General features: G+C 41.0%; 1 protein-coding gene across 1 annotated transcript in view; it reads right to left on the reverse strand.

Moving 5' to 3' along the window:
- Nucleotides 1-26782, reverse strand: part of DNAH12 (dynein axonemal heavy chain 12) — a 136909-nt gene that overhangs the window by 77473 nt on the left and 32654 nt on the right. Inside the window, 19 exon segments of the mRNA XM_051979504.1 lie at nt 304-455; nt 1122-1310; nt 6348-6467; nt 7750-7938; nt 8960-9043; nt 10684-10824; nt 11371-11554; nt 12669-12778; nt 13891-14010; nt 15636-15881; nt 17382-17621; nt 18215-18367; nt 18949-19121; nt 19455-19611; nt 21332-21451; nt 22778-23060; nt 23160-23281; nt 24919-25113; nt 26099-26299. Of these exon segments, the coding sequence (XP_051835464.1) occupies nt 304-455; nt 1122-1310; nt 6348-6467; nt 7750-7938; nt 8960-9043; nt 10684-10824; nt 11371-11554; nt 12669-12778; nt 13891-14010; nt 15636-15881; nt 17382-17621; nt 18215-18367; nt 18949-19121; nt 19455-19611; nt 21332-21451; nt 22778-23060; nt 23160-23281; nt 24919-25113; nt 26099-26299 (3179 nt within the window).

Below are 26782 nucleotides of genomic sequence, written 5' to 3' on the forward strand. Positions count from 1 at the left end.
GCTTTGACTAAAGCCAAAATTTCCTGAGGTCCATGAATTCTTTAAATATTTCGATAATTAACTATATTTCAATATATTTTTGGTTCAATATATATTGGTTGATTTTGCAATCTTATGTATTTTGTTTTATGCATTGTTAAAAGAAAGGAGCCAGAGACTTCACCAGACTGCCCACAGTCCATGAAACAAAAAAAAAGATGAAAAATTCCTAGACAAAATGACTTCCAAGTTCCTCTTAGTAATAAAATTCCCAGGAAATGAAAAATTGTATTTACAAAGTTGGAGCAGAAGAGAATTGCTTACTTCTGATTGGTAAGACACAAATCCATTAAAAAAGTATATCTAATTGTGTCCATTGTAGGAACGATAATTTCTTGAATTTTGGTTTTCTTGTCTCCTAAAGAAGTAGATTTAATTAATTCATTCCAGTGGACCCACCGGCCTCGGTTCTTCAACTACAAAAAAAAAATTTTTACATATTGTTAAATCCGTGAATTTAAATGTAGTTAAAAGATTTTTCTTCATCATTTACTTTTTAAATGATCCTGTTTGCTTTGGAAGATTTCATATATATATATTCATTATATATATATAATGTATATATATATATATATATATATATATATATATATATATATACAAAAATACATATACACACACACACATTCTGTGTTTTATGGATTATTTTGCTTTATGGCTAATCAAGTGCCATAAAAGAGTCCAATGATCAAAATTAGCCCAGTCTCTTTCATTACAGACCTATATCAGGCTTCTTTTCTCCAGGTGTTACCTGTCCCCAAGTCAGCACCAGTACCCAAATCCAGGCTCCTTGCTTCCTCAATACCAACTTGATCCAGATAAGAACCCCCCAAATCAGAGTTCCCTCTGCCTCCTGCCCCTTTTCTCACCAGTCTTTCCCCTCCCTGAAGTGAGATCACTTTGCTATCTCCCAAATGATTCTGCCTTGCCGTCCCTGTGCCTCCTTATATTGTCCTCTGGAATCTCAATTCTTATTCAATCTGTATTAAGCCACTGGCCAAAGGTCTAGGCTCCAGGGCTCGAGGGGCTCTCCACCTGGGGCCAGCTTTAGCACCCAACCCCCCATGCAGGTAATGCCATACCTCATACGTATAGTCATAGACCAGGCCTTTGTCATCAAAGTTGCATTCCCATTTGCCCACCAGAGGTGGTATTGGGTGTTCTTGATCCTTCCCTGTTATAATTTCTCTGACAAAAGTATCAAAGACGATACGTCCATTTGAGTCACAGCTTGCCCCAATGGACCAAATCAAAGAGAATATAAAGCAGGCCTGTTTTGACAAAAAGAAGATTTACTATTTTTAAAATGAGTTTTCCGTTCATCAGCATCATCATTCCAAGTATTCCTCCCTTTCTCCTCCCCAAGAGGCTTGGAGAGAAAAAAAAAATCAGCACAACTGACTGATACACTGAGAAAGTCCAAAAACATATAGCATGTGTAACTACTTTGGACCTCACACCTACATGATGGGGAAGATTGTGAGTAATTTCTCATCTCTTCAATCAAGTCCTGCTGGATCTTTCTAATTTTGTTACATTTACTTTTGATTTGGGGGTATGTAACTATTCTATTTGTATTGTTGTAGTCATTGTATATTTTTTTCTTGATTCTGTCACTCTGCATCAGTTCACAAAAATCCTTCCAGGCTCCCTGTATTCACTGTACACATCATTTCTTAAAGCCTGTGATATTTCATTACTTTCATTTATCACAATTTGTTTATTAGCCTTTCCCCAATTTTTAGACATCCACTCTGTTTCCACTTGTTAGCAATCACAAAAACTGCTGCTATGAATATTTTAGAGTATATGGGAACTTTTTCTTCAACATGACTTCCTTGGAAGTAGAAGCCCAGTAATGGAGTCTTTGGTTCACAGGCTATGAATATTTGGGTCACGTTATTTGCATAATTACAAATTATTTTCCAAAATGATTTATATTATAACAGTGCATTAGTGTGTCTATATTTCTATAACCTCTCCAATATTAACTGTTGCCACTAAGATTAAGATTGATCCTGTCTCATTGCCTTATTGATTCTATTTTGTCCTATTATTGCTTAAGTCAGCATTCTTTTATCTCTGAACTTAGATCAAAATTCAACAGGCCTGTATTGGATTAAGTTTAAAAATTTAGCTTTCTTGCATCAAGGAAATTTGCTAACTTTGGGGAATATAACGTGAACAGAAAGGGAGTTTGGCCCTGATCTCTTTGTTACATTAAGCTATCCTTAAAAACTATCTAGCTTGCTATCCAAAAGTCTCAGCCAATATCTTGCACCTGAGCTCAGACAATGAGCACTTCTTAATCTCATGAGAGAAGTGGTGGGGGTCCCCATTACTAAAATTCTAACCTATCGTGTGGCTCCCTGTGGCTCAGCTCTGTAAATAGTCATATTGCCTTTAATCTCAGAATGTCATCTACTCTGTTCTGTTCTTTATTTTGTATTTCCCAAAACCCATAAAGGGGAAACTTTTTCTTAGGACCTTTGGCATAAATGAAAGCAATTTATTATTTATGGACAAATAGCATGTCCCTACTAAAAAATGCTGTTTTGTGTAGTGATCTGCCTCAGTTTACCCTTTTCTTAAATTCCAATCATGACACTTTTTTTGTTATTTTTGCCATTTTGCAGGGTATGAAGAGAAACGTTAGAGTTGTTTTATTTTTATATTATATTTCTTATACATTTCTCTTATTGTTAGTGGTTTGTAGCATTATTTCACAATGCTGTAAATACTTTGCAATTCTTCTTTTGAGAACTATTTGTTCATATTCTTTGACCAAATAACTATTAAGTGTTGTTTATCTACTTTTTTTTTTTATGTTTTTTAGACAACAGACTCTTAGAGAAATTTGATGCAAAAAATTTTCCCTTTTCAATTACTTTCTTATTCTAGATGAATTAATGTAAGTAACAGGTAACTGTGAGATACTTGAAAGCTCCAGGAGACAGGATGCTTCAATTCTCCATTGCCTTGATGAGTCTCTGGATGATTGCCTCAGACACAGCCACGAGCAGGTGATCTTCATCCTACTTCAGAACCCACTCCAAGCATGATTGGAACTGCACTGTTCATCACCATTCTAGCTAATAGATAATGGCCAGCACAGATAGAACCACTTCTCTGGATAATCTTTAGTACTTGGATAATAACCCTATGGGATAAGCCCATAATTTTCCTTTTTTTTTACATGTCGCTGCCCTTGGGGTCACTAAAGAGTTCTCTTTAAACACCAGAGCAACTGGACTTGTTTGCTTTTGTCCCTTTCTTCCCCCATCCCTGTTATTTTGGGGGAGCTAGTTATGCTAAATACCCATGGAAGTTAATATTTACATGATCATTTTGTTGCATATTTGCAAGCAAAAGTAAATTGTGCTTATCTGGAATTATGCCCAAAAAGTTATCAAACTGTGCATACCCTTTGATCCAGCAGTGTTTCTATTGGGCTTATACCCCAAAGAGATACTAAAAAAGGGAAAGGGACCTGTATGTGCCAAAATGTTTGTAGCAGCCCTGTTTGTAGTGGCTAGAAACTGGAAAATGAATGGATGCCCATCAATTGGAGAATGGCTGGGTAAATTGTGGTATATGAATGTTATGGAATATTATTGCTCTGTAAGGAATGACCAGCAGGATGAATACAGAGAGGCTTGGAGAGACCTACACGGACTGATGCTAAGTGAGATGAGCAGAACCAGGAGATCATTATACACTTCGACAACGATATTGTATGAGGATGTATTCTGATGGAAGTGGATTTCTCTGACAAAGAGACTTAACTGAGTTTCATTGGATAAATGATGGACAGAAACAGCTACACCCAAAGAAGGAACACTGGGAAATGAATGTGAACTATTTGATTTTTGATTTTCTTCCTGAGTTATTTTTACCTTCTGAATCCAATTCTCCCTGTGCAGCGGGAGAACTGTTCGGTTCTGCAAATATGTATTGTATCTAGGATATACTGCAACATATCTAACATATATAGGACTGCTTGCCATCTTGGGGGGGGGGGAGGGAGGGAGGGGAAAAAACGAAACATAAGTGATTGCAAGGGATAATGCTGTGTAAAAATTATCCTGGCATGGATTCTGTCAATACAAAGTTATTATTAAATAAAATTAAATTTTCAAAAAAAAAAAAAAGTAAATTGTGCTTAGTAGATCTGCAGTTTAATGTGCAAGTATCTTTTTTTATTGTTCTTGTTATGGAAACGCTTGCTTTATCCCATAAATTAAAATTAATTTTTTTTCATAAGTTTAGGATTCCTTGACTCACTGAAAATTTAACAATCTGTTCTTATGCAAGAGTTCAAGCTGGTTCCATGGCACAAATTCCACCTCTGATGCTTAACTATGAGGTAATTTTAGAAATCACCTTCCTGAACCTCAGTTTTTTTATTTACAAAATGAAGAGGTTGCTAAGTCTCTTTCCACTGCTAGTATCTTTTGATACTATTTGCTAAGGTCACTATACTAACCCTCTCTAACCCAGACCTTCTTACCCTACCAGACTTGGCTTCTACCTGCCAAGATCTGGACAACCAGCCAAGCCCTGCCAAGCTAACTAGGCTTCCAATCCTGTCCCTATTCTGACCAGTTTCATCACAATGATCCCAATTCTTCCACAGGCCAGTAAGCCAACTAGCTAATCTCTTTGTGGTCATCAAAACAGACTGGCTCTGAATCCAAAGGCCTCTGCTATTACTCAGCAGATTTCAAAATGACTGTGAAAAAGAAAAAACTCTTCAAATTGCCAAAATGAGACTAATTAGGTAAAAAAAAAAAAAAAACAGCATCTGACCATCATTACTGCTCAAAAAAGATGACGCACTGGGGTTCAACGTAGAAAAACTTGGAAACCATGGGTTTCACCCTAGACTCTGGTTCCCAGCAAACCTGAGCATTCTTTCTCAAGTGAAAAGTTTTTTTTTTTTAATTAAAAGACCTTTATCTAAGTTTGTAGTCATCAGTGAAAAGGGCAGGAAATTCCTTATTCACTTACTGGCTATTTCTTCCCAGCGGGAGAGGAAGCCATCCCTGATCTCTGGACTTAGATCACCATGCTTCAGCCCACAGCCCCTTTTCCCCTTGGTTTCTTTCTTGGGGGTGCGTTCTTCCCTGAGCCTTTCTTGGGGCAGCCATCCCTCCTCCTCCAAGCATCTGTCCAGGAACATCCCCAGCTCCCAGCCCCCACCCCTGCTTCCCAGATCCCCTTTTATGTGTTTTCCTTATTTGAATGTAAACTCTTTGAGGAGAGGGACTATACTTCTGTTTGCTTATACTTGCAACCCTAGTGCTTAGCACAGTACCTCACATACAGTTAAGTGCCTAAGAGATATTGATTGATTAATCTAAAGAAGCAGAGAGGTATAATGGATAGAATTCAACAGTCCAGAGGACCCCTGTTCAGGACCGAATTCTGTCCCATCCTGGCTGTGAGACCCTAGATGAATGTCTTAACCTTTGTCTGCCCCAGATTATTAGTGACCAGATAGATGCCCATCTTCATCAAAAGAGGAAAGCTCCCTACATGACTGAAATCACAGAAATAAAAATTCTTTAAGCTGAGCTGGGGTATGGATTCCCCAGAAAAATTACATAATTAGTTAATATTTCAATCTTAATGTTAAAAGTATAATTCTGGGAGAAAGATTTAAAATGTATTCCACAGAACCTTATTAGCCTCTTAAATGTCACATTTGGAGTTTGGGAAGAAAACTCCCAGTTTTTTGGGCTGGAAGGTATTTGTATTTAAACTGAAAAAAAAAAAGAGCAATGAAGGGTAGCACCAACAGAACTGTGCTTGCATCACTAAGGAAGGGTTCAGAGTGCACAGGCCAATCCAAAACCTCTGACTAGGAGCTCGAAGCAATCAGCAGCTATTGGATAATGTGGAATTTGGATTTCCAAATTCTCTAAGTTCCTTTAATCAATCAACCAATAAATATGTATTATTCTTGTTGATTTAATCAATCAATCAATCAATAAACATGTATTATTATTATTAAAATAAGCACCAGGCACTTAGGGGGATATAAAAGGAGACAAAAAACAACAAGTATTTATTAATTATCTACTCTGGGCAGGCACCATACTAACTAACACCCACATGAAATGAAACAATCCCTACTCTCAGTCAGCCTGTGTTCGATCAGAAGTGGAGAAGCAAGAGAAGCAATGTATAAGGAAAGACAGATTGGGATCAAGTTGGGACAAGCTCTAAAGCCAGCATACAAGAAGGCTTCTTCTTGTTAGGGCAGGAGGGTCCAGGGCAAAGGCAAAGTGGAAAGAAAAACTAACCAAGATCCAAATACGGATGTGTTTACTGTTGGGGTCTTCGGCCGCCACATCAGAGAGCAAGATTTCAAAGAGGCGAGTGAGAGACACGACGACGTTGCTGTTGCTTGTGGGAATCAGCTCCTGCAGAACCACAAAGAACAGTCAATTCTTGCCTCTCCGGAAGGTCACCCAGAGTTACAGTAAAAATAGTCCAAGGAAAAGAAGCTTCATAGAATTAGTTGCCTTTCATTCACTCATTCGTTCAAATGACTCAATGACCCCTTTGTTCTTGTCCAAGTATAATGTATGAACTCATGGAATCTACAAACTGGGAGAGGATTCACTCCTGAGGAAACTCATGGTTCACATAATCTGGGATCAGTCTCAGTGGTACCTTCTATCTGTCCCTTCCTTTGGTACACACTCAAAACAGAAAGCACATGAAAGCTGTTGGAGCCAAGAGAATGTAGGTTTGAGTCCCACCTGAGACCTTCACTAGAACCTAGGCTAGTCATTTAACCTCTGTAAACTGGAGAAAACAATATCACCTAACTCACAGAGTTGTTGGAGGATCATGTGAAATAGTACCTGAGAAATAACACTTGTAAAATACTTTGTAGACCTTAACTCACTGCCTAAATATCATCATTATTAAAGGAGAATGATAATAATTATAATAAGAAGTAGCATTTCTTTAGCACTTAGAAGTTTGCAAAGTCCTTTACAATTATCATCTCATTTTATCTAGGTGATCTTATAATCACCTAGAAGGTGAGCAATATTGTTATCCCCAGTTTAAAGGTAAAGAAACTGAAAAAGACAGAGCTCAAATGCCTTGCCCAGGGTCACATAGCCAGTATGTGTCTGAGGCTGAATTTGAACTCATCATCCTTACTCAAAGTCCAGGCCTAGTCATGACAGTTTTGACGGTGATGGAACTCCTTCCACCTCATATCACAACCCTCCAAACATGACCTAATGGATTCATTCTTTTTTTTTTTTTTTTTTTTTTTTTTTTTGCTGAGGCAATTGGGGTTAAGTGACTTGCCCAGAGTCACACAACCAGGAAGTGTTAAGTGGCTGAGGCCAGATTTGAACTCAGGTCCTCCTGACTTCAGGGCTGATGCTCTGTCCACTACACCAACTAGCTGCCCCTGGATTCATTCTTTTTGTTAGTTTTGCCTGTGTATGAACGTCCAGTGAAAAATGAATCAGCTTAAAGATGGTGGAACAGAGCAGATATTTTCAAATTTGGCCAAAGTGTTGATTTATTTTGTTCAACTGTTCCTGTCATGAAGGAGGGCTCTATTCTGAGTTAGGGAAATGGGAGAAAGATAATGGGAAATGATAACAATGTAAAACAAACAAAAACCAAAAGAAAGGAAATAAGGGTCACTAAAACTTGGTTTCTAACTCCACAGACCTTGCATTTTTTCTGACGAACCCGTAGAGCCGCAGGTGTCAACCAATTAAAGAGTTCTTTCAGCAGAGCCTGGTATTCGTCTCTGTTCAGAGGTTCTTGCAGGGAACTCAACCAAGAGGCAACTAGAGGTTCCCAGCCTAGCTGCAGGGGTTCCATGTAGATCATACCACAGCGACTGACAGTGGCTGGCTAAAGAGAATGAGGCAAGTTTACCTTTCAAAGATGTCTCTTTCACAGAAAAGACAACAAAAAAGGAAAAAGGCCGATGGCAGAGGAGAGCACTAATGCATTATTGGTGGAACTGTAATTGGTCCAATCTTTTTGTGGAAGCCAAACTGGGTGTGTCCTTGACCAAGTGATAGCGCTACAAAGTTCATACCCTCACAGATCAAAAACAAATATGGACCAAAGGAACCATATGCATAAAATTTCTTATAGCAGCTCTTTTTGTTATCACAGAGAACAAGAAACCAGGGGAGTGCATATCATTTGGGAAGTAGATTGTAACAGATTATTATTGCACCATAAGAAATTACTAAATAGATGATTTCTGAAAAACCTGAGACTTGGGTGAATGGATGGAAAGTGAAGGGAGCAGAATCAGAACAATTTATACAATTACTTTGGAAGACATAAGAAGGACCAGTGATGAAAGTGCTTCCGTCACCTCCTGACAGAGAAGGGAGGGAACCAGATGCAGACATAGTCAATGGGGAGGACACACTATGCTTGTCTATGAACAATTTGTTACAAGGGGGTCTTTTCTCAAATGGGGGTGGATGGGAGAGGGAGAAGGAGAACAAGAATAGGGTAAGAAAAAAAAGGAAGAAAAGTAAAGACATTATTTTAAATGAAGAGAGGAGAAGGGGACGAGGGCCAGAAAATATCACAAAGAGGCAGCCAGCTTTGGCAGCTACAGACTGCACTTAATATATACATTTATGTTTATAATATATATTACACATGTTATACACAATGGAGATTTACAGTTCTATGAATAAACTTCCCTTTTCCATTCTGTATGTTTAGAAATACCTATTTTTTTGTTTATTTATATATAATATACATTTATAAATATCATATATTTATTTATTTGTTTATAATTTGGTTTTGTTAAGTTCATAACTTTTTTTTTACCAAAAAAAAATTTTCCTTTTACCACAAAAGCTCCTAGTCATCCTCAACTCCCCCATTACAGCTGTCAACTTACCGAGGCCTGGGAAAGGTCCATGGCTTCAAAGATGAGGCTCATCTGAGCAGACATCTGGATGATCTCCCCACTCATCAGGCAAAGCTGAAAACAAAGATTTCAAGGACAATTAGGAAAATCCAAGAACTTGCATCTTGTATATAGAAAATTATCTATCCCAACTAGGTTAGTTTTCATTTCCCAAAGGTGCCTATAAGTAGCCAAGGCTCAGGGCAGCAGCAAGAGCCAAGATTTGGAGGCTGAGGACTTGGGTCTGAATTCTTTTTCTGCCGTCTAATACCAACATGACCCTGGGCAGCTCACCAGAGCCTGCTCTGAGTCTCAGCTTCCTCGTCTGAAAAATCTGGGATTGGGGCAGCTAGGTGGCACAGTGGATAGAGCACCAGCCCTGAAGTCAGGAAGACCTGAGTTCAAATCTAGCCTCAGACACTTAACACTTCCTAGCTAGGAAAAGTCACTTAACCCCAATTGCCTCCACAAAAAAAAAAAAAAAAAAGAAGAAGAAGAAGAAGAAGAAAAGGAAGAAGAAGGAAGAAGGAAGAAGAAGAAGGAAGAAGGAAGAAGGAAGAAGGAAGAAGAAGAAGAAGAAGAAGAAGAAGAAGAAGAAGAAGAAGAAGAAGAAGAAGAAGAAAGAAGAAGAAGAAGAAGAAATAACTAGACAACATGGTGGATAGATTGGCTTTGGCCTCAGGAACACCTGCCCTCTCAATATCTGTGATTTTCCAATCATTCCAAGATACTCCAACCTGATTTCTAATCAATGCAAATGTTTTGAGGAAGAATGTATTTCTGTATTTAAGAAAATATAATTAAAGATTACTCCTACAATCCATAATCTACATGGCAGTTACCCCTTTACATTAGTTTTGAGTTAGTTGAGCTTTGGGCTACCCAGGAGCCTTGTGTTTGCTTCTAGGAGCCATAGTTCAGAAGGGACATTGAAAGGTTGTCCCAGATTCAGATAAAGGAGATGAGGGAAGGGAGAAGAGATCATAGTAGTGAAGGGACTTAAAAAATGCTATTCAAGGATCAGCTGAAGAAACTTGGGGTGCTTAGTCTGTAGATGAGAAAGCCCGGGGGAACATAAAGCCATCACCAAGTTTTGGAACAATCGCCAAGTACATGAGAAATTTGACTTTGTCTGTTGGTCCCCAAAAGATGGGATAGAACTCATGGATGGAAGTTAATGGAAATCAAACATTGGGTCGATCAATATAGGATAGACTAAAAGTCCTGCTGAAATTTTAAACTATTAGAATTGATCACAAAATAACAAATCAGTATCACTGCCCAACAGAGACTGAGAATGGACTGGTTCTGAAGCCAGAGACCCAGGATTTAAATCCCACCTGTGATGTTTGCTCCCTATGTGATCTTGGGCAAGTCACCTCTCTGGTTCTCAGTCTCCTCATCCGTCAAATGAGTGAATTGGACAAGATGGTCTGAGAGGGCACTTTTAGCTCTCTATCTAGGACCCTCAATACTGGAAAAGGCTCCCTTAAACAGGAAATAATTAAAAAGAAGATACAGTGGAAATGCAGGAGTCAGGTTGGATGAGACGACCTCTAAGATCCTCACCATTAATTAGCTAAATTAATTCCATTCATTACATATATATTAATGTATATATATATTGATTAACCTGAGCAATTTTGCAGTTCCTTTACTTTTTAAAAAAATTTTATTTTGAATCCCAAATTCCATTTTCACGACAGCTCACTTACTTTTTTGTTGTCATCCAATACCGTGTTCATGCTTTCAATCCACAGTGTATCAATGGGCCCATCAAATACCACCCATTTGCGGTCCGGGGTCTCAGCAAGGGCAAATTCTCTAAAGGTGTTGGCAACGATACCATCTGTCCACTATGAGAGAAGGAAGAAGAGAGTTGGGAAGTTAAGGAAATTCAGGATCCAGGAAAACTGCTCAAAAGAGGGTTTATGGAGAAAATAGATACAAAAAGGCATAGTCAAAAGGCTGCTTCAGTTTTAACAAATGAAAAAAAGCCATAAAATAGGATAACTGAACAGAGCTGAGCCTGTATCACTAAGAAACTAATTAAGGAAGAGGTGACTCTCCTAAAAATGCACAGAATGAGAAAGTGTCTACCCTCCCCCCCAAAAAAAAAATTAGAAATTTCTTGTTCTAGAGTTAAGTAAAGAATTTGGTGAAGAGAGAGTTGTTTAAATATGGTTCATTTTTAGTTGATGAATTTTTTTACAAAAAAAGTTTTAGGGAAAGTTGAGATTTTTATTCCCCAAACCTCTAATTTCTTTGAGGGATAAGATAGGACAAAGAAACCCTGCAGCCAGAGAAAGAGAACCAAGACCCAAAGAAGTAAAAAACTGGGCTTTGCCCTCTGGCGAAGACCCAACAGAGAAAGGTTATAAAAGTTGCTCGAGTTTCCCCACCTCGTGAGACACGGGATCAAATTGCCCAAAAAGCTGGCCCATTGTGATCGACTTGGGGTTCACTGTCCTGTGAATCACCTTCTCTTCCTCTCCATATGAACGCTCATTCATAAGTGAGAGTGTGTCAGCCAACACGTGCAGAACTTTGGTCTTCCCCGCGTAAGGTTCCCCGACAAGCATGAACCTTTAGATGATAATGACACAATGAGGTTGGGAGGGGTATGAATGGTAACTTGATTTGGAACAAGACTCACTGATTCATTCTCTAGGGTAGACAGAATTCTTTTTGCTATACCAAAGGTGGCAAAAAGAAAAAACAGCCAAAGAAGCGCACGATATATGAAATGGACAAGCCAGTCTCTTCCTGAATTTTCAAAGTTTCAGATTTCTCGGTCCCTCTGTCTAGTTGAAGTTAGCCAGGATGAACTTGATCCTTGATTATGATCTAAATCTCCATGACAAGGATAGAGAAGATAGATTCCTCCTGGCTAATCTCAGTTGGAAATAGGAATGAAGTAACAAGAAGCAATCAGAATTCAAGGAATAGTCCAGTTGGCCCTTCATTCCTACAAGATCTTAACCATTTTTATGTTCTGGACTGCTTTGACAATGTTTTTAAATGTATAAAATACTTAGAATTACAAAAGATACCAATTATATTGAAAAATGTTAATCAAAATGTTAAAAAGTTCATAGACCCAAGATTTAAAACCTCTGCCATAGACTATGAGTAAGGTTAGGTGATTTTTCTTGCCTTGTGGACTAATTTCACCTATTGTAGTATATCAGAGACATTAAATTGTGAGATTCTTGCTTCTTTTTGTATCCCACAACATCTAGCACATAATAGGCACTTAATAAATGCTGATTGATTGATTCTATTTATTCAATGAGCCTTGTAGAATCATAAAGGGAGAAAATATCTACTCTCCCTGCTAATTTTCTGCTTTAAACTGAGCTTATCCCTGCTTCAGAGGAAGAAGTGTTCTACCTATCAATAGATGGTTAATGATTTTTTAAAAAGTCCCCTAATTGACCCAGTTCCCTCAAAAGCCATGTCTTATCTAATACTATGGAACTATAGGGCTGCTTGAGCTCTTCAAGAACAAAAACAGGGGAGAGAGGACCCTCCATCTGAGCCTTTCACCGGCCCAATGTCTAGCTCCCCACATAATCAGCAACCAGGTAGTAGAGGGTGGACAATGTGCTCTACCATTTTGTTCATCCTATTGCTTTAATCTCATTGTTGACAGTATGCATAACTAAAGAACAATACAACTGAGAAGAAAAAATCTTACCCATGTCTAACAATCATCATTTCATAGGTCTGAATCATTTTTTCGAGAAATACTTTAACAGGCTGAAGATTGTGCATTTTGCAGCACTCGTGAGCACATTCTAGAAAATCCTGAATTAAAACAAAAATGAGAAAGGCTGCTTTCCAATAGGACAGGAGGAAAAGGTTCTTAACAAAAGCTTGTTAACATTGGTTGAGATGTCAAAAAATGCTTTTCCTTCTGGGAAGTAAATTTATTTAATTGGTGACATAATTTTTCTATATGTTAGAATTATGGAAACAATTTTCAAATACTATACATGGCAGTATCAGAATATTTCTAAAAAGAATTTAATGCAGTGTTTTAAGTTCCTCCTGTGTGTGCAAAACATATTAGGCACCGGAGAAAGTGCATAGGTTAGCTAGTACATCATCCATTGTGATGTAAATATACATCCATCAAGCATCATAAATCACAATACTGGCAGCTGTGAATATAACATGATATTAATCACCTGGAATATGTACTAGAACATACATTGCTAATTTACCTAATTTCTACTTTGAACTGTGGCATTTATCCTATTTGCAGAGCCATAAGTAGAAATCTAGTCACATGAGGTTGCAAGAATTGGAGGAGACATTAGTCAGAGGGAGGAAGAGGGCAGCATAAGCCGTACAGTCTGGCAGCCAGTTCAGTTACACCGGGAGATGGGGAGTTGACAATCACTAAACTCATTGAGGTGGAGTTGAAAGTCAGTGCTGATGATTAGGTCCCTCTCCCAGGGGCTGACTTCTCTTTTTGACTCTCCCAATAGGAAGAGTCAATAAGCTCTTACATCCATTGCATCCAGAGTCACTCTGCTGTGGTGATGGCTTACGTTACCAGAACAGCAGTTACTGTGGAGAAACGGCACCCTTCCCTATGTGAGGGGCCTGAGATAAAGCCCCATTTACTCAGTATTAGTTATGGTTCTGGTGACCGAGTGTTACAATTCACATTAAGAAATAAAATGTTCTTTTCCTCAGTTGAGATATTTTCTGTGGCTTGAATCCCATTCCCCCTAGTACCAAATTCTGGAAAGCACAGAAACAAATTTAATCTGCCTTTGAGAAAGTTCTTAACTAGGTCCCTCCTCCTACAGCCTGAAACAACTTACTTTTTTAATTAAGTTGAGTGAATTAATTCCTCAATGAGATGACTGTTGGGGGAAAAAAAAAAGCAGCCTAACACATATACTTACATTATAATCAGCTTCTGGGAGCTTGATACCAGGAAACAAGTCACTTGTTATTCCGTTAAACAAGGGTATGTCATGGGACAGAAACTTGGGTTCATTCACATCCTTTATTGATCGAAGAAGCTGGAAGTACCAAGTACAGAAAGCTGATTAATACACTAAAATCCCCACAAAGCCTGCATTCACCAACATGGATGCAGCAATGCCTTTTTGTGAGAATAAAAAGATTGGGGGCAGGGTAAATGCCCACAGCTTGGGAGAGGGGCAAACCCACTGTGCGATCTATCATTGGGTGGAATATTACTGTGCCATAATAAGGTAGAACTATGAGGAATTCAGAAAAACTCAGGAAGATTTGGATGAACTGATACAGAGTAAAGTCAAAAGAACTGAAACACACGTTTGCTTTACATCTACAGTCACATAAACGAAACCAAAAAGCAGTTAAATCCAGATTAAAGAGATAAATATTTGCCCCAAAGAAAAGAAGGTGAAATATACTTCTCTCTTCTCAAAAGAAAATTGGGAACTCTGAGCAAAACCCATTATACACCCATAGAAGAGTTTCCTTGGTCACTAACTTTTCTACTTTGTTACAAAATTTCATAAAGAAATGGATAAAACATATTTTAAAATAAAACTCAACCAAATTCTAATGAACACGTAAACTATCTTGAAAGTTCATGTAGATATATTTTTTACCATGTTTAACATATATTGCCTTACTTGCCATCTAGAGGAGGGGGTAAGAAGGGGGAAATTTGGAACACAAGGTTTTGTAAGGGTCAGTGTTGAAAAAGTATCCCTGCATCTGTTTTAAAACTAAAAAGCTTTAATTTTTTAAAAAGTTCATGTAGAAAGGAAAACAGTATGTTGGTGACTAAGGTTTTTCCTTTAAATTATCATTACCGTAATGAAATTATTATAATAAGTTTACCACAATGAAATGAACATAAATGAAATTGCCAATAGCATTACCATAAATTTCATTATCATAATGAAAAGGGAATTATACAATCACTTAATTTCGGAGTCATAACAAGAAATTCTGTATCCAAAAAATGTGCCACAAATTGTGCCCCGCCAGGCATAGAAGCAATGAAGCAAGGTGGACTAGAAGAGCAGCTCATCCCAGCCCATCACTTGGCAGCATCTTATTTAACTAAATATTCTTTTTTTAATTAAAGCTTTTTATTTTCAAAACATATGCATGGATAATTTTTAGTATTCACCCTTGCAAAAGCTCGTGTTCCAAATTTTTTCTCCCTCCCTTCCCCTTTACCGTCTCCCCTAAATGGCAAGTAATCCAATATATTTTAACTAAATATTCTTGCCAACCAGGGCACTGATGGGCAACATGGCATGGGGGAGAGAGGGCTGGCTTCAATCACAAAAACTTGGCTGTGTGACTCTAGGCAAGTCACAAGCCCTCAAACTCAGATAGGGAAGGCTTCCTGAAGAAGGAAGGATTTCAGTTGGGACTAAAAATCATACAAGAAAAAGGATTTCTACACTGGAATTTCCCTGCTGGTAAAACTATCAGTAGGGCTCACCTCTATTGTCTTCACTCTCCGAAAAAATTAGAAGCCCCACTAGAAGTATCCCCATGTGACCCTCTGGGGGAAAGTCCCAGTCACCTCACCCTCGTTACAGCTCTACCTTTTCCTTCCCCCTAGATTAACCACCCCAAGTGACTTCAGAGACTGGGTTCCCCTCCCAGCTGAGGAATGGACGGCGCCCGTCCTTACCAAGATATCTTCATTTTCATTTGGAAACTTGAGCTTGAGATTGCCGGCGGCCACCAGCACGGCCTTCACGGCCCGCATGCCATAGTCGTAGTGAAACTGCGAGGAGAGCTGCTCCGAACACAGCCTGTAGGTCATCACGATCTTCACGGATAGGGGCTTGGCGTTCAGAAACCCATACGAGTAGAGCGAGATCTCTGCAATGAGGGCGTAGTTGGGCACCATCATGGCCACAGTCCGGAAGAGCACCTGTCCAGCAGCAGAGAGAGGGCAGTTTGAGGCTTTCAAAGACAGAACTGACAACTAAAGCTTCATTCGGTTAACAACAGAGCTCTGAATTCTCCTGCCACAAACTCCACCAAAGGACAAGAAGAAGGAAAGATGAGAACAAAAATGATAACTTATGCATCGGAGCAGGAGTTCTCTGAAAATGGTGTAAAAAAGGAGGACAAATGACAGGGAAGCTCTACAAGATTGACTCTTCCTCATCAAATCTGTTCTCAGGGCACCCAGTAAGCAGTCTTAAAAATGTAAATAAATACTTCTGTGGCAAATGTCACGGAGCAAAAATAAAGACTGATTAGAGGTACATGACACCGGGTTATCAAATGTCACCCATTCCAGTTTATCTCTAGATGAAGCCCATGAAATGGCCAAGAAAAATCCAAAGGCAACATCCACATGGAACCAACCAACAATATGTTGACAATGATGAACTGAACAATTAAGTCATGCACATTTCCCTCACAGAAATAGAGTTTGCACAAGAGAATTGTAGGAATATGTTTACACATATTGGATTAACATATTTTTTTAACATGTGTAACATATATTGGATTGCTTGCCATCTAGGGAAGGAGGTGGGGGGAAAGGGTGGAAATCTGAAACACAAGGTTATGTAAGGGTCAATATTGTCAAATTATCCATGCATGTGTTTTAAAAATAAAAAGGAAAGAAAGAAAGAGAGAAAGAGAAAAAGAAAGAAAGAAAGAAAAAAAGAAAGAAAAAAAAGAAATAGTCATCCTCCAGAAACCCATACTTAATGATCAATCTATTAGCCAAAAAATATTTGTTAATATTAATAAAATCCAGGATTAGCAGGCATAAGTGAGTTGTAATCATCGCCAAAGAAACTCAACTCACACACATCAATAAGATGATCAAAGATTCACTGGAACATCCAATGTTCCTTCACAGAGAGCAGAATACCCAAAAGGGAAATCTCAAACAAATAAGAGAAAAGTACAAAAATTCTAATATAGTTTGTTGTAAAGAAACAGTCACTGGGAAGTAATATGGTATAATAGGAGATATGCTGAGTGTTATGTCATGCAAAGAACCAGATTCAAATCCTGCCTGAGACAATAAATTGTGACTTTGAACAAGTCATTTAACTTTTCTTTCATCTATAAAATGGGAATAGCAATACCTGGGAAAGCAATGGGAATGATCAACTGAGACAACCTATGAAAAGTGCCTTGTAAACTTTCCATCACTGTATCTCAATTCTTATTATTATCATTCTCTTTCTTTTATAGAGTTCAGGTAGAAATGGTCCTCCTGGGAAAAGCCTTTCATTTATCATTCTTTTCTACTCCATTTTCAGTGAACTCCTACCCCGCTGCATAAATTAATATTTTTGTTATCATCTGTTATTTATTATCATTTTGTTCTCATCTTTCTTTGTCTTCTTATTGTCCTTTGATGTTGTTTGTGGCAGAAGAATTCAGAATTTTTCAAAAACCTTACCTTGAGGTTGTCTGGTAGTTCAGAGCGCCCAGCATAGCCAGGATTCATGGTGATGGCTACAAAGCAGTTTGGGTTGAGTTTCAACTCTGTCCCTTCAAAATTAAACACTTCCAACTTCAACTGGATGGCTCTCTGGATGCAAAGGATCTGCTGGGCAACCACGGACAAGACTTCTAGCTCAATTCGATTAAATTCATCAAAACATGCCCATGCCCCAGAAGACGCCAAACCTTTAAAAAACTAGGAGGGAAGAGAAAAAAAACATGGTTGGTTTTGGGTAGATGAATAGTGGAGTCACAGACCATCACAGTTGATAGAGAGATCTTGGTGGCCATCTAATCCAACCCATTCCTGACCTAGCGTCTCCCTACAACTTCCCAACATGCCAAGGGGTCAGCCATCCTGTGCTTTGAGAAGACCCTGCCAAAGGGATATCCCCTCTATCCCTTGAGATAGCCCATTCTAGACAGCTCCAATTGCTAGGAAAAGTTCTGCCATTTATAAAACTGACATTTAATTCACATAAAAAGGCCAGAAACTGGGAACTTATTTTTTAGCTAGACAAAGATTAGCAAGATAGCATCATTCTCTTTTTTTATAAAAGCTTTTTCTTTTTCAAAACTTATGCATGGACAATTCTTTAACATTAGCCCTTGCAAAACCTTGTATTCTAATTTTCTTTCCCTTTTCCCCATGCCCTCCCCTAGATGGCAAGTAGTCCAATATATGTTAAACATGGTAGAAATATAAAACATCATTCTCAAACTGGATTCTGCATTAGGAAACCCATTGAGTCACCCATATCAATGTAACCATCCTATGATGCTGATTACCTTTCCCATGGCCAAGTAATCTAAGCCATCGGAGCAGTTGAAGACCACACACTGGACCGCCAAGGCCTTAGCCAGGTCCTTCGTAGTTTCAGTTTTTCCTGTGCCCGCTGGGCCCTCAGGAGCTCCACCAAGATTTAAATAAAAGGCTCCTATCTGGAAAAAATAAACAGTGAACAAGTTATTGTTAAAATATTCCCAGGCTTATTGGAAAACATGGTCAGTGGCAACGAGGCCATGGCCCCCCAACAAACGCTGCTGGAATGCTTGGGGCAATGGCTGCCATGGGCTCAAACATGAGGATTTCAAGGGAGTTTATACAGTCGATCCGAGATGGGTCATTAGCCGGCATATGATTATGAAGTTCCAAGCTGAAAGGTGCAAGCAATTCAGAGTATGTCAGCAATCAGGCAGTAAACTTTTATTAAGCACTTAGTATGGGACAGGGATGGGTTAAACAAGCCCACAAGGGGCTAACACTCTAAAAGTAACCTTTTCTAAGAAATTCAAAGACTTTTGCCTACAGAATATAAACTCTAGGGCTACAACAGCCCATCAGAGAGTGAACCTAAAGGAGCCAGCTGATTGACCTGTCTAGCAAAATTATGAAATATGAACAGGGGATCTGCAGGACAGGAGGAGGAAGAAGAGGAAGAGGAGGAGGAGGATGACTTGGGTTTCTGACACTTCTCTAGTGATCTTTCATCTTCATTTGCTAATCAAATGGAGAAGCCTACCAAGGTCCGGTAGCATCTGTCCGTTAGAGGCGTGATGACAAGACGAGGTGAGTTGCCAAGGTATTCATAAGCATATTTGACATTGCAGTTAATGATTCGAACCCGAACATTCTCCCGTTCCCAATAGTATCGGAGCTGAGCGAGCCACTGAAAATCTGTATCTTTTGAGACACCTAGAAAGAGCATAATTCAAGGGAGAGGAAAAAAAATCCTTCAAAGGGGAAAAAGTTTCTCAAAAAAAAAAAAAAAAAAAGATTTTCAATATTCTAGAGCTATTTGTGGAGGGGGGGATAATTTGCTCAAGTTAAGTAAACTATTTTGAAAGAGGAAAAATAGTCCTTTAAGGCTGATAAACTGAAAGTTCTCTGACCCAAGCTCTTTATTTTGCCAATGAGGAAACAGGTCCAAGAGTTCACCGACTGGCCCAAGATCACACAGGCAGAGTCAGGCGCCTGTCCCAATGCCCTCTTGGTAAGTGATCCCAAATAAGAAGATCAGCCCCGTACCCATTTCAACCATGTCCATGACAACATCCCGAGCATGCACATCAATCGTGACCAAAGCCCCAAGAGTGATCCTGGTCTGTTTGGACAGCTTCCCTCGGACCAAGTTCACAATGTCATTGAGCTGAAGTTGAAGGTTGTCATAGTATTTTCTTAATCCCTGCAAAAAGGAAAACACCCAATGTGAAGCTACCTTCTTTCAAAACATTCAATAGTCACCATTTTATTTATACCACTTTTTTAAATCAACTTTAAAAAGAAGGGGTAGAAAGCAATCATTTTGTCTGTAGACAAAATATAAATAATAAATTTAGGATTTTTTTTCAATTTGATATTTATACACTTTTGAAAAGCACTTTCCAAGCATCATGTTTTTCAATGGCAAGCAGAAATATTAAAACATGCAAATAGGTATTGATATGAACACTTCAACGGATCTAAATAATATACTGTTAACATGAATATTCAATGGATCTGCGATCCATAGGAAAGTGCTTTGCAATGATAAAGAGCACTACTCACCTATGAAATTTGGGGGTATAGCTTCCTATAAATCTCAACTTCTTAATTGTGGGTTGCAACACCAGGTGGGTTGTGGAAGTCATGAAATTATGATAATCAGTGACTATTTGATCTGTATGCTTATTTGATATACCTATATACCTAGGGTCACATAAAAATTTCTCAGGTGAAAAGGGTTTGCGAGTGGGAAAAGCTTAGGAAGTTAAAAGTTATACAGAAATAAGCAAATGGCAGAGTGCTGGGACATGGGATGTCCACCCAATATATCCTGGTGACTCTTACTGATTTCTCAAGCATTTACATGAAGCACATGAGCTGGCCAGCAATCACTTCCCTCAACATTCAAACCAGCCATATTTATTTTGGATCCTACATTTCTTTAATAACATCTTTTGTATTACTGGCTTTTGGTGATGAAGACAGCCCAAACCCGGCAGAAATATGGAGGTTTGTACTCCACATACCTCCAACCTTCAGGACTTTTAACAGAGTTATGATTTCTTAAGTGCCAACAATTCTCTCCCGTGTGCACATACCCTTTGCAGATCTGGCCACGTCCTGATAAATCCACTGCGCTCACTGGAGGCTTGTCTCTAAGTCTCTTAAGACTGTGCACTGAGCAGGACAACATTTGGGGCCCCCTCATTCTCACCGCCCAACCAGTAATCATTTTTTGTCTTTTAGTCCCTTCTGGAGGACCAGCTGTCACTGATATATCCTCTCTGGAGTCTCCTTTTGCCCACCGGGTGTTATCTCAATCATCCTCTGAATTACCTACAATTTCGATTTTGGGGAGGCAATTGTAACGTTCTGTGACCATCGCCATCGGGTATCTCCAATAGAAGAAAGATCTGTCTCGAGGAGGAGCTTGATGTTGTTGAAGTGCTGCTCCATTTTCCATATGAGATTCAACTTGCTCCTTCCCTGTCTTATTCAATCCAAGACCTTCTAATTTATTTTTACGCTTACCTCTCTCCTACTGAGGGGATGGTTAATTTAGATGGGGCCCCCAAACTGTTGAGCAATCATTTTACTTCTGCCTGTTGAGATAATCCCTTGCAGGTCATCATGGTCCAGGAATTCTTGATGCCATGACTGACCTGCTTCTGAATGGAATCTTGGTACTGAACCAAGGCGAGTCCTCAGCCAGCAGACACAAGACCTTGCCAGCCTGGTGTCCACCATTAGAGCCCGTCCTCCCCTGGCCTGGCCTCTTAGGTCTCAGCATTGCCTTCCATCAATGATGAGCAGGATTTTCAAAGAAGCGAATCTATGTCACGAGGCCATAAAGCGGCACTCTCTGGGAAACCCAGAAATCAAAAGGAAGCTTTCATTTTCAGTTTCCCCAAAGACTTTACCTCCGGTCCACTGCTTATGTTTTCTTGAGTCTGAATTGTCCAGTACATCTGAGAGACGCAAAGTACCACCTGACCGGGCCATTCTCGTACCCAGTCTTTTCTTTCTGATTGTGGATAAGCCTGAAAAATAAAGTACATTTATTGTTTTCATCCTCAAATCCTCAGATAAACCAACTAAAATAATCACCCCCCACATCAGAGATTTAATCTAACAAAAAAGAGGAGGCTGGACCGTCAAACGAAAGACACACACCAGTCAGCATCTCTGATATTGCTCAATTTATCACTGAGAAACATCATGGCAAAATGGTTAAAGAGCTGACTTCAAAGCCAGGAAAACATGGGTTCAAGATTCTACTCTGACCCAAAATGGGCTATTTCAGGCAAGTCAATGAGCTTCCCAGGGTTCTGGGCAATTCTGTCAAAGACTGAGCTTCAGAGAAGGTGCAATTTGCACAAGAGGAGGAGTTTCCTTCCCTGGGAGTTCCTATTACTGTGAAATCACAAATTTAGTTCCTATCTCTATCAGTCACTGAGCATTCTGTTGACCCTAAAACACTTTAACTGTGAAGAAACTACGGCACTGACCTTAAAAATGATGGGAATCTGGGGAAAAGCAACTCTTGTGACAGAGAAGAGCTGGCTCTTGTCCAATGCATCCCCTCGACTCTCAGGGAGGGGCTTTTTAAAATATGAAATAATTAAAAGAGGGAAAGCCCTAGAATTAAATGAAGTTGGGAAAGGCTTCCAGACTAGATTTTGCTTAGGACATAGAAGCCAGAAATGCCAGAAACTCTCAGAGATAAGGAGGAAGAGGGGGACAGCCAGAGAAAATGTCCAACGCACAGAGCGGGGTCTTCTCCATGGAAGCCAAAGTGGATCAAAGAAAACACTGGCAATGGAAGGACAAAGCACAAGAAAACTAGAAATTTGGAGGGAAGGAACGAGGCTTTGAATGCCAACCAGAAGCTACAGGATGCTGGTGGTAGAGAGCCCCCAAGGTTTATTGATTAGGGATTCAGTGACAGATTGGCTCTGAGCTCTAGGACAATCCCTTTGGGGGCTGTTCTGGAGCTAGGCTGACCCATCACAGGCCACAGCATTGGGCCCCGCTTGAGGTGAGGAAGGCTTGCGGTGGGAAGGGGTAGCGTCAGGAGAGAAATGGGGTCAAGGGGAAATCATCAGGCCCCCGGTCTTTGGAGAGTTCCCTGGCCCCGTCAGAGGCAAGCCTTTGCCGCCACCCAGACACCTCTCTTTCCAGCAGACAAGGCTGCTTTATTATAAAGACTGAGCAGAAGTCATCGAGAAAAGCACAATAAATTACTCCAAAGTCAGTATAGTTTCCCAAAGCTTTCAACAAGGCAACATCATGGCTCAGCGGCCAGCACACAGTCGGCACTTAATAAATGCTCGTTGCCTTGCCTAGCAGGCACTCGATAAACGCACCATCCAGGACAGGGCGATGACTTGGTGGATGCTCCTCAGCATCAGGTCCTCCACCTGGATGAGCCACTTCTCCACGGCCCCGCGGGCCTCGGCCGTGGAGATGAGGGCGATGAGCTCCACGCGCTCGCCCTCGGTGCTGTACATGGACCGGATGTCCAGGTTGGGCAGGAACTCCAGCTTGGAGATGCCCTCGAAGCACTTCTTCAGGTGCGGCTGCACGCGGAGTGGGTCTTTGGTCTCAGACAGGATCTCCAGCATCTCATCGTTGGACAAGAAGAAGAAGCTGGGGGGGGGGGACAGGAAAGGGAGAGCTTTAGTCAGGGGCGAGGGTGGGGGAGGGTAGGGCTGAGGCTCTAGCACCCCCGGGGCCCGGCCGCCATACCGTGGGAAGAAAAGTCGCTTCTTCTCCAAGTAGGCATTCAGGCCCTTCATGATCTTGTCCAGGAGGTCGTTGCAGTTCTGCAGCTTCTCCAGCAAGCCCGTCAGCGCCGTGGCAGCGAGGACCTGAGAGAGCACAGGCTTGTGTCAGAGCCCATCCCCACAGAAGCCGACTCAGAGACGGAAGGTCCTCCAAGGCCATTATACAGATGAGGACAACTGAGGCCTGCAATAGCCTCCTCTGAGTACATCCACTCCTTTCCTCTGGCTCAGAGCCTCAGCCCCTGAAGGAGCCGGGGGAGCCGGCCTGCTCTGGTCCATCATCCTCCACTCAGTCATATAAGTGATTTCCCTAAAATTCAAATCCAACCATGTCACCTAGTCAATAAATCCTGGGGCTCCCTATCACCTCTAGGACTAAAGACAAGAATCTGGCCTTCAGAGCCCTTTGTGAGTACTCACTCCTACCTTCTCAGCCCTCTTACACCCACTCACCAACAGGCCCTGTGTGACCCAGTGCCCCCAGCCGCCTCCATCTCTGGCCAAACCCTGGACCTACTTCTCCTTCCCCCTCACCACCTTCCCTCTGGCCATATCCCAAGCCCAGAACCTGTCCCTCCTCACCACCATTCCCAGCTTCCTTTCAAGTTCTTGCTAAAATCCCCCCTCAATCCTCATCTTGTCTCTCACATAGGATCTTGCATGTTTCTCACATGTTTGTTTTCATGTCTCCCCTGATACAGACTGAACTCCTTCAAGACAAGGACTGCCTTTTACTTTTCCTTGTGTTTCCAGCACTAGGCAAAGCCTGGCACATAGTAGGTGCTTGATATGTGTTTACTGATGGTTACGCCAAGACCCTGTGACTGGAGCTAAGCGAATTACAGCAAGGCTGGCCAAGGTGGGGCTCCCCCAGGAGGAGAGGGCACCGAGATCTATCTGCGGACATCCACTCGAGCCACCCCCTGCAGACTGACCAAAGGCTCGGTCACCCACAGCTGCACACAGACCCACAGAGAGTGTGGCGCTGCCCAGCTCTGCCCCTCAGTGGGATGCAGCCCCCCAATTGCCAGGGAGACGTGTGGCTATTCCAGTGCCAAGCTTTGTAACTAAGTATGCCCAAGATGTGGCCCCCAAAATAACTGGAGCTCAGGGAAGAGACCACACAGATGTGGGAGCCAACTGCATATGAATAATAACTAAAGCCAAAGGCATAAATGAGGACCCAGAGGGAGAGAACGTGGAGACAGAAGGAAACAGGATGGGGACAGCGCCTTAAGGGAACAGGGGACCTGACAGTCAGGGGTCAGCAGGGAGGAGAACCAGGGCTTGTAAGTGAGAGAGGGTGGGGATCAGTCATGTCTAAAACAGGTGCGGGCCTGGGCGGAGGCCAGGGAGCAGTCATCAAGGACAGACAGCAGAGGGAGAGAGTCTGATTACTCAGGAGTTTAAAGAGTGGCTGCTGAGACATAAAGCAGCCGGCGTGGCCTTGGCTAGAAAGGGGGGGTGTCCAGGATAACAGCGAGGGCAGTGGCAGGGCCAGGGGAAACAGGACACACACAAATATCTAAAGATGAATAAAAACATGGATTGAGGGGCAGCTAGGAGGCCCAGCAACAGGCCCGGCTCCCGGAGCCAGGAGGATGTGAGCTGAGAGACCCTGGGCAGGTCACTTAACCCAGATTGCCTCCTCTTGGCAGAACAGGAAGGGTGAAGGCCAGCCTGTGCTACCAGAGCCACCATGGCCAGCCCGAGGCCCTTACCTTGGGGTCTTTGGCACAGTACTTCATGACGTCCCGCCAGTGTCTGTCCACGGTCTGAAACTGCCGCCCTTCCTCGGGCATCTGCTGCATGATGTCCTCAGAGCAGAAGATAGGCTCCAGATACAGCCACTGAGCCTGCACCTTTAGCCACTCATCAATGGTTTCTTGGATTCGGATCAAGCGGTCCTCCCAGGACTTCAAAGAAAAGAGTTCCCAGTTATGGAGCAGCGAGCTCTCCGAGCCCCACGGGCCCAGCAGAACGGGAACAACCCACAGAGTGTGTCCCACGAGTTGGTGGGAAGCATCAGATGCTCTGCAAACACCAAGTCTCAATCTACAAGGCCAGAGAGGATTTCCCAGACCTTCCAGAAACATCAGAATACAGTCCGGCTGAGAGGTCCAGCCAGAGAATGGGCGTTTGCAGCTTCTGAAGATTACTCCGGGAAGATTTGGGGAGTTTTCATTATTTAATTTAAAGTGGGATTGGCCGTGGGGGATAATAAACTGCTATCCGAGGCTATGGACCTTCTGGACTGGTTCATCACTCTGGACAACCTCCTCTGCCCCTCAGAACTTCTCTACATCTAGGTAGTGAGAAGCAGGGAGCGAGGAGGGGAAATATGGCAGCTCCCCCTCATCGATATCTTCACAGAAAATGAGGGAAATAATTTAAAAACAAATAAAAAGAAAAAGAAAATGAGACAAGACTAATGAACTCAGAGAAACATAGGAAGCCTTTTTTGAGGGGAGGCAAAGCTAAGAGAGTCAAAGAACAGGATAAGAAAATATACATTCATACACATCTATAAATATATGGGTGTGTGTGTGTGTGTGTGTGTGTGTGTGTGTGTGTATTAATGCAATGGCCAATGGCAATACCATACAATAATCAAAGATAAAAGACACATCCTTGTTTTCTGTTACAAAAGAGGGATCTCCTATGAGATGATTTTGCTTAAGCATCTTCAGGCCATTCAGAGAGGCTTATAAGGGAATCTCTGCTGCATCAAAACAAAAAAAACCTATTTTTTAAAATATTCAAATTCTAAAAATAAATTTGGGGGTTGGAGGTGGTCGGTGATATCTGTTCTCCCTTCCTCGTAGATCTATAGTGATCACGCCTGTAGAAATGAAAAAGGAGCAAAGGGAATGACCAGGCCAGAAGCTACTTTAACTCTACCTTGATCTCTTTTTCAAATGGCTTAATGAAGGGTGAGCCTCTCATAGTCTGAGTCTTGATGATCTGTTCATCCAGGATGGCCTGAATTTCATCCACAGCGGAGAGGATGCTGACTCCAGTCTCCCGATATGGACTAATGTGAAAAGTGATGTCATCCCATGTGTCTATCATCGTATGCATGGCTTTCTCCAGGGAAAATTCCTAGCAAGAGACACAGGTTGTAGTCAAGGTTCTGGATTGGTTTCTGTTTTTTCTGGAGCAAAGGACCTGAATTCTAATCGTGGTTCAGTAAGTCACTATTCATATGATGCTAAAAAAAAAAGGCATTTAACCCTTCCCATTTCCCCATTTAGACAATCCCAGTCTTATTCTAGAAAGGACCTCAGAGACGAGCTCATCCAGCTTCCTCATTTTCCAGATGATGCCTGAGAAATCTCTGCTCCTTTCCAACATTTATAGAATATTCCAAGATTTTCAAAGTATTGACAAATATATCTCTGTTAATCTTTACAATAACCTAATGAGATAGCTGCTGTTATTACTTTATTTTTATAGATAAAGTGGAGAGAGGTTCAACTCAGGTCTTGCTGACTCTAACCACTGCACTACTCAGCTGTCCCCCAAACATAAAGTGATAATGTGATTCATGATTAAATACCAAGGAATTTATTTATACTGCTATGA

Source organism: Antechinus flavipes, chromosome 1 (genome assembly GCF_016432865.1).
Source record: "Antechinus flavipes isolate AdamAnt ecotype Samford, QLD, Australia chromosome 1, AdamAnt_v2, whole genome shotgun sequence".
Classification (NCBI taxonomy): domain Eukaryota; kingdom Metazoa; phylum Chordata; class Mammalia; order Dasyuromorphia; family Dasyuridae; genus Antechinus; species Antechinus flavipes.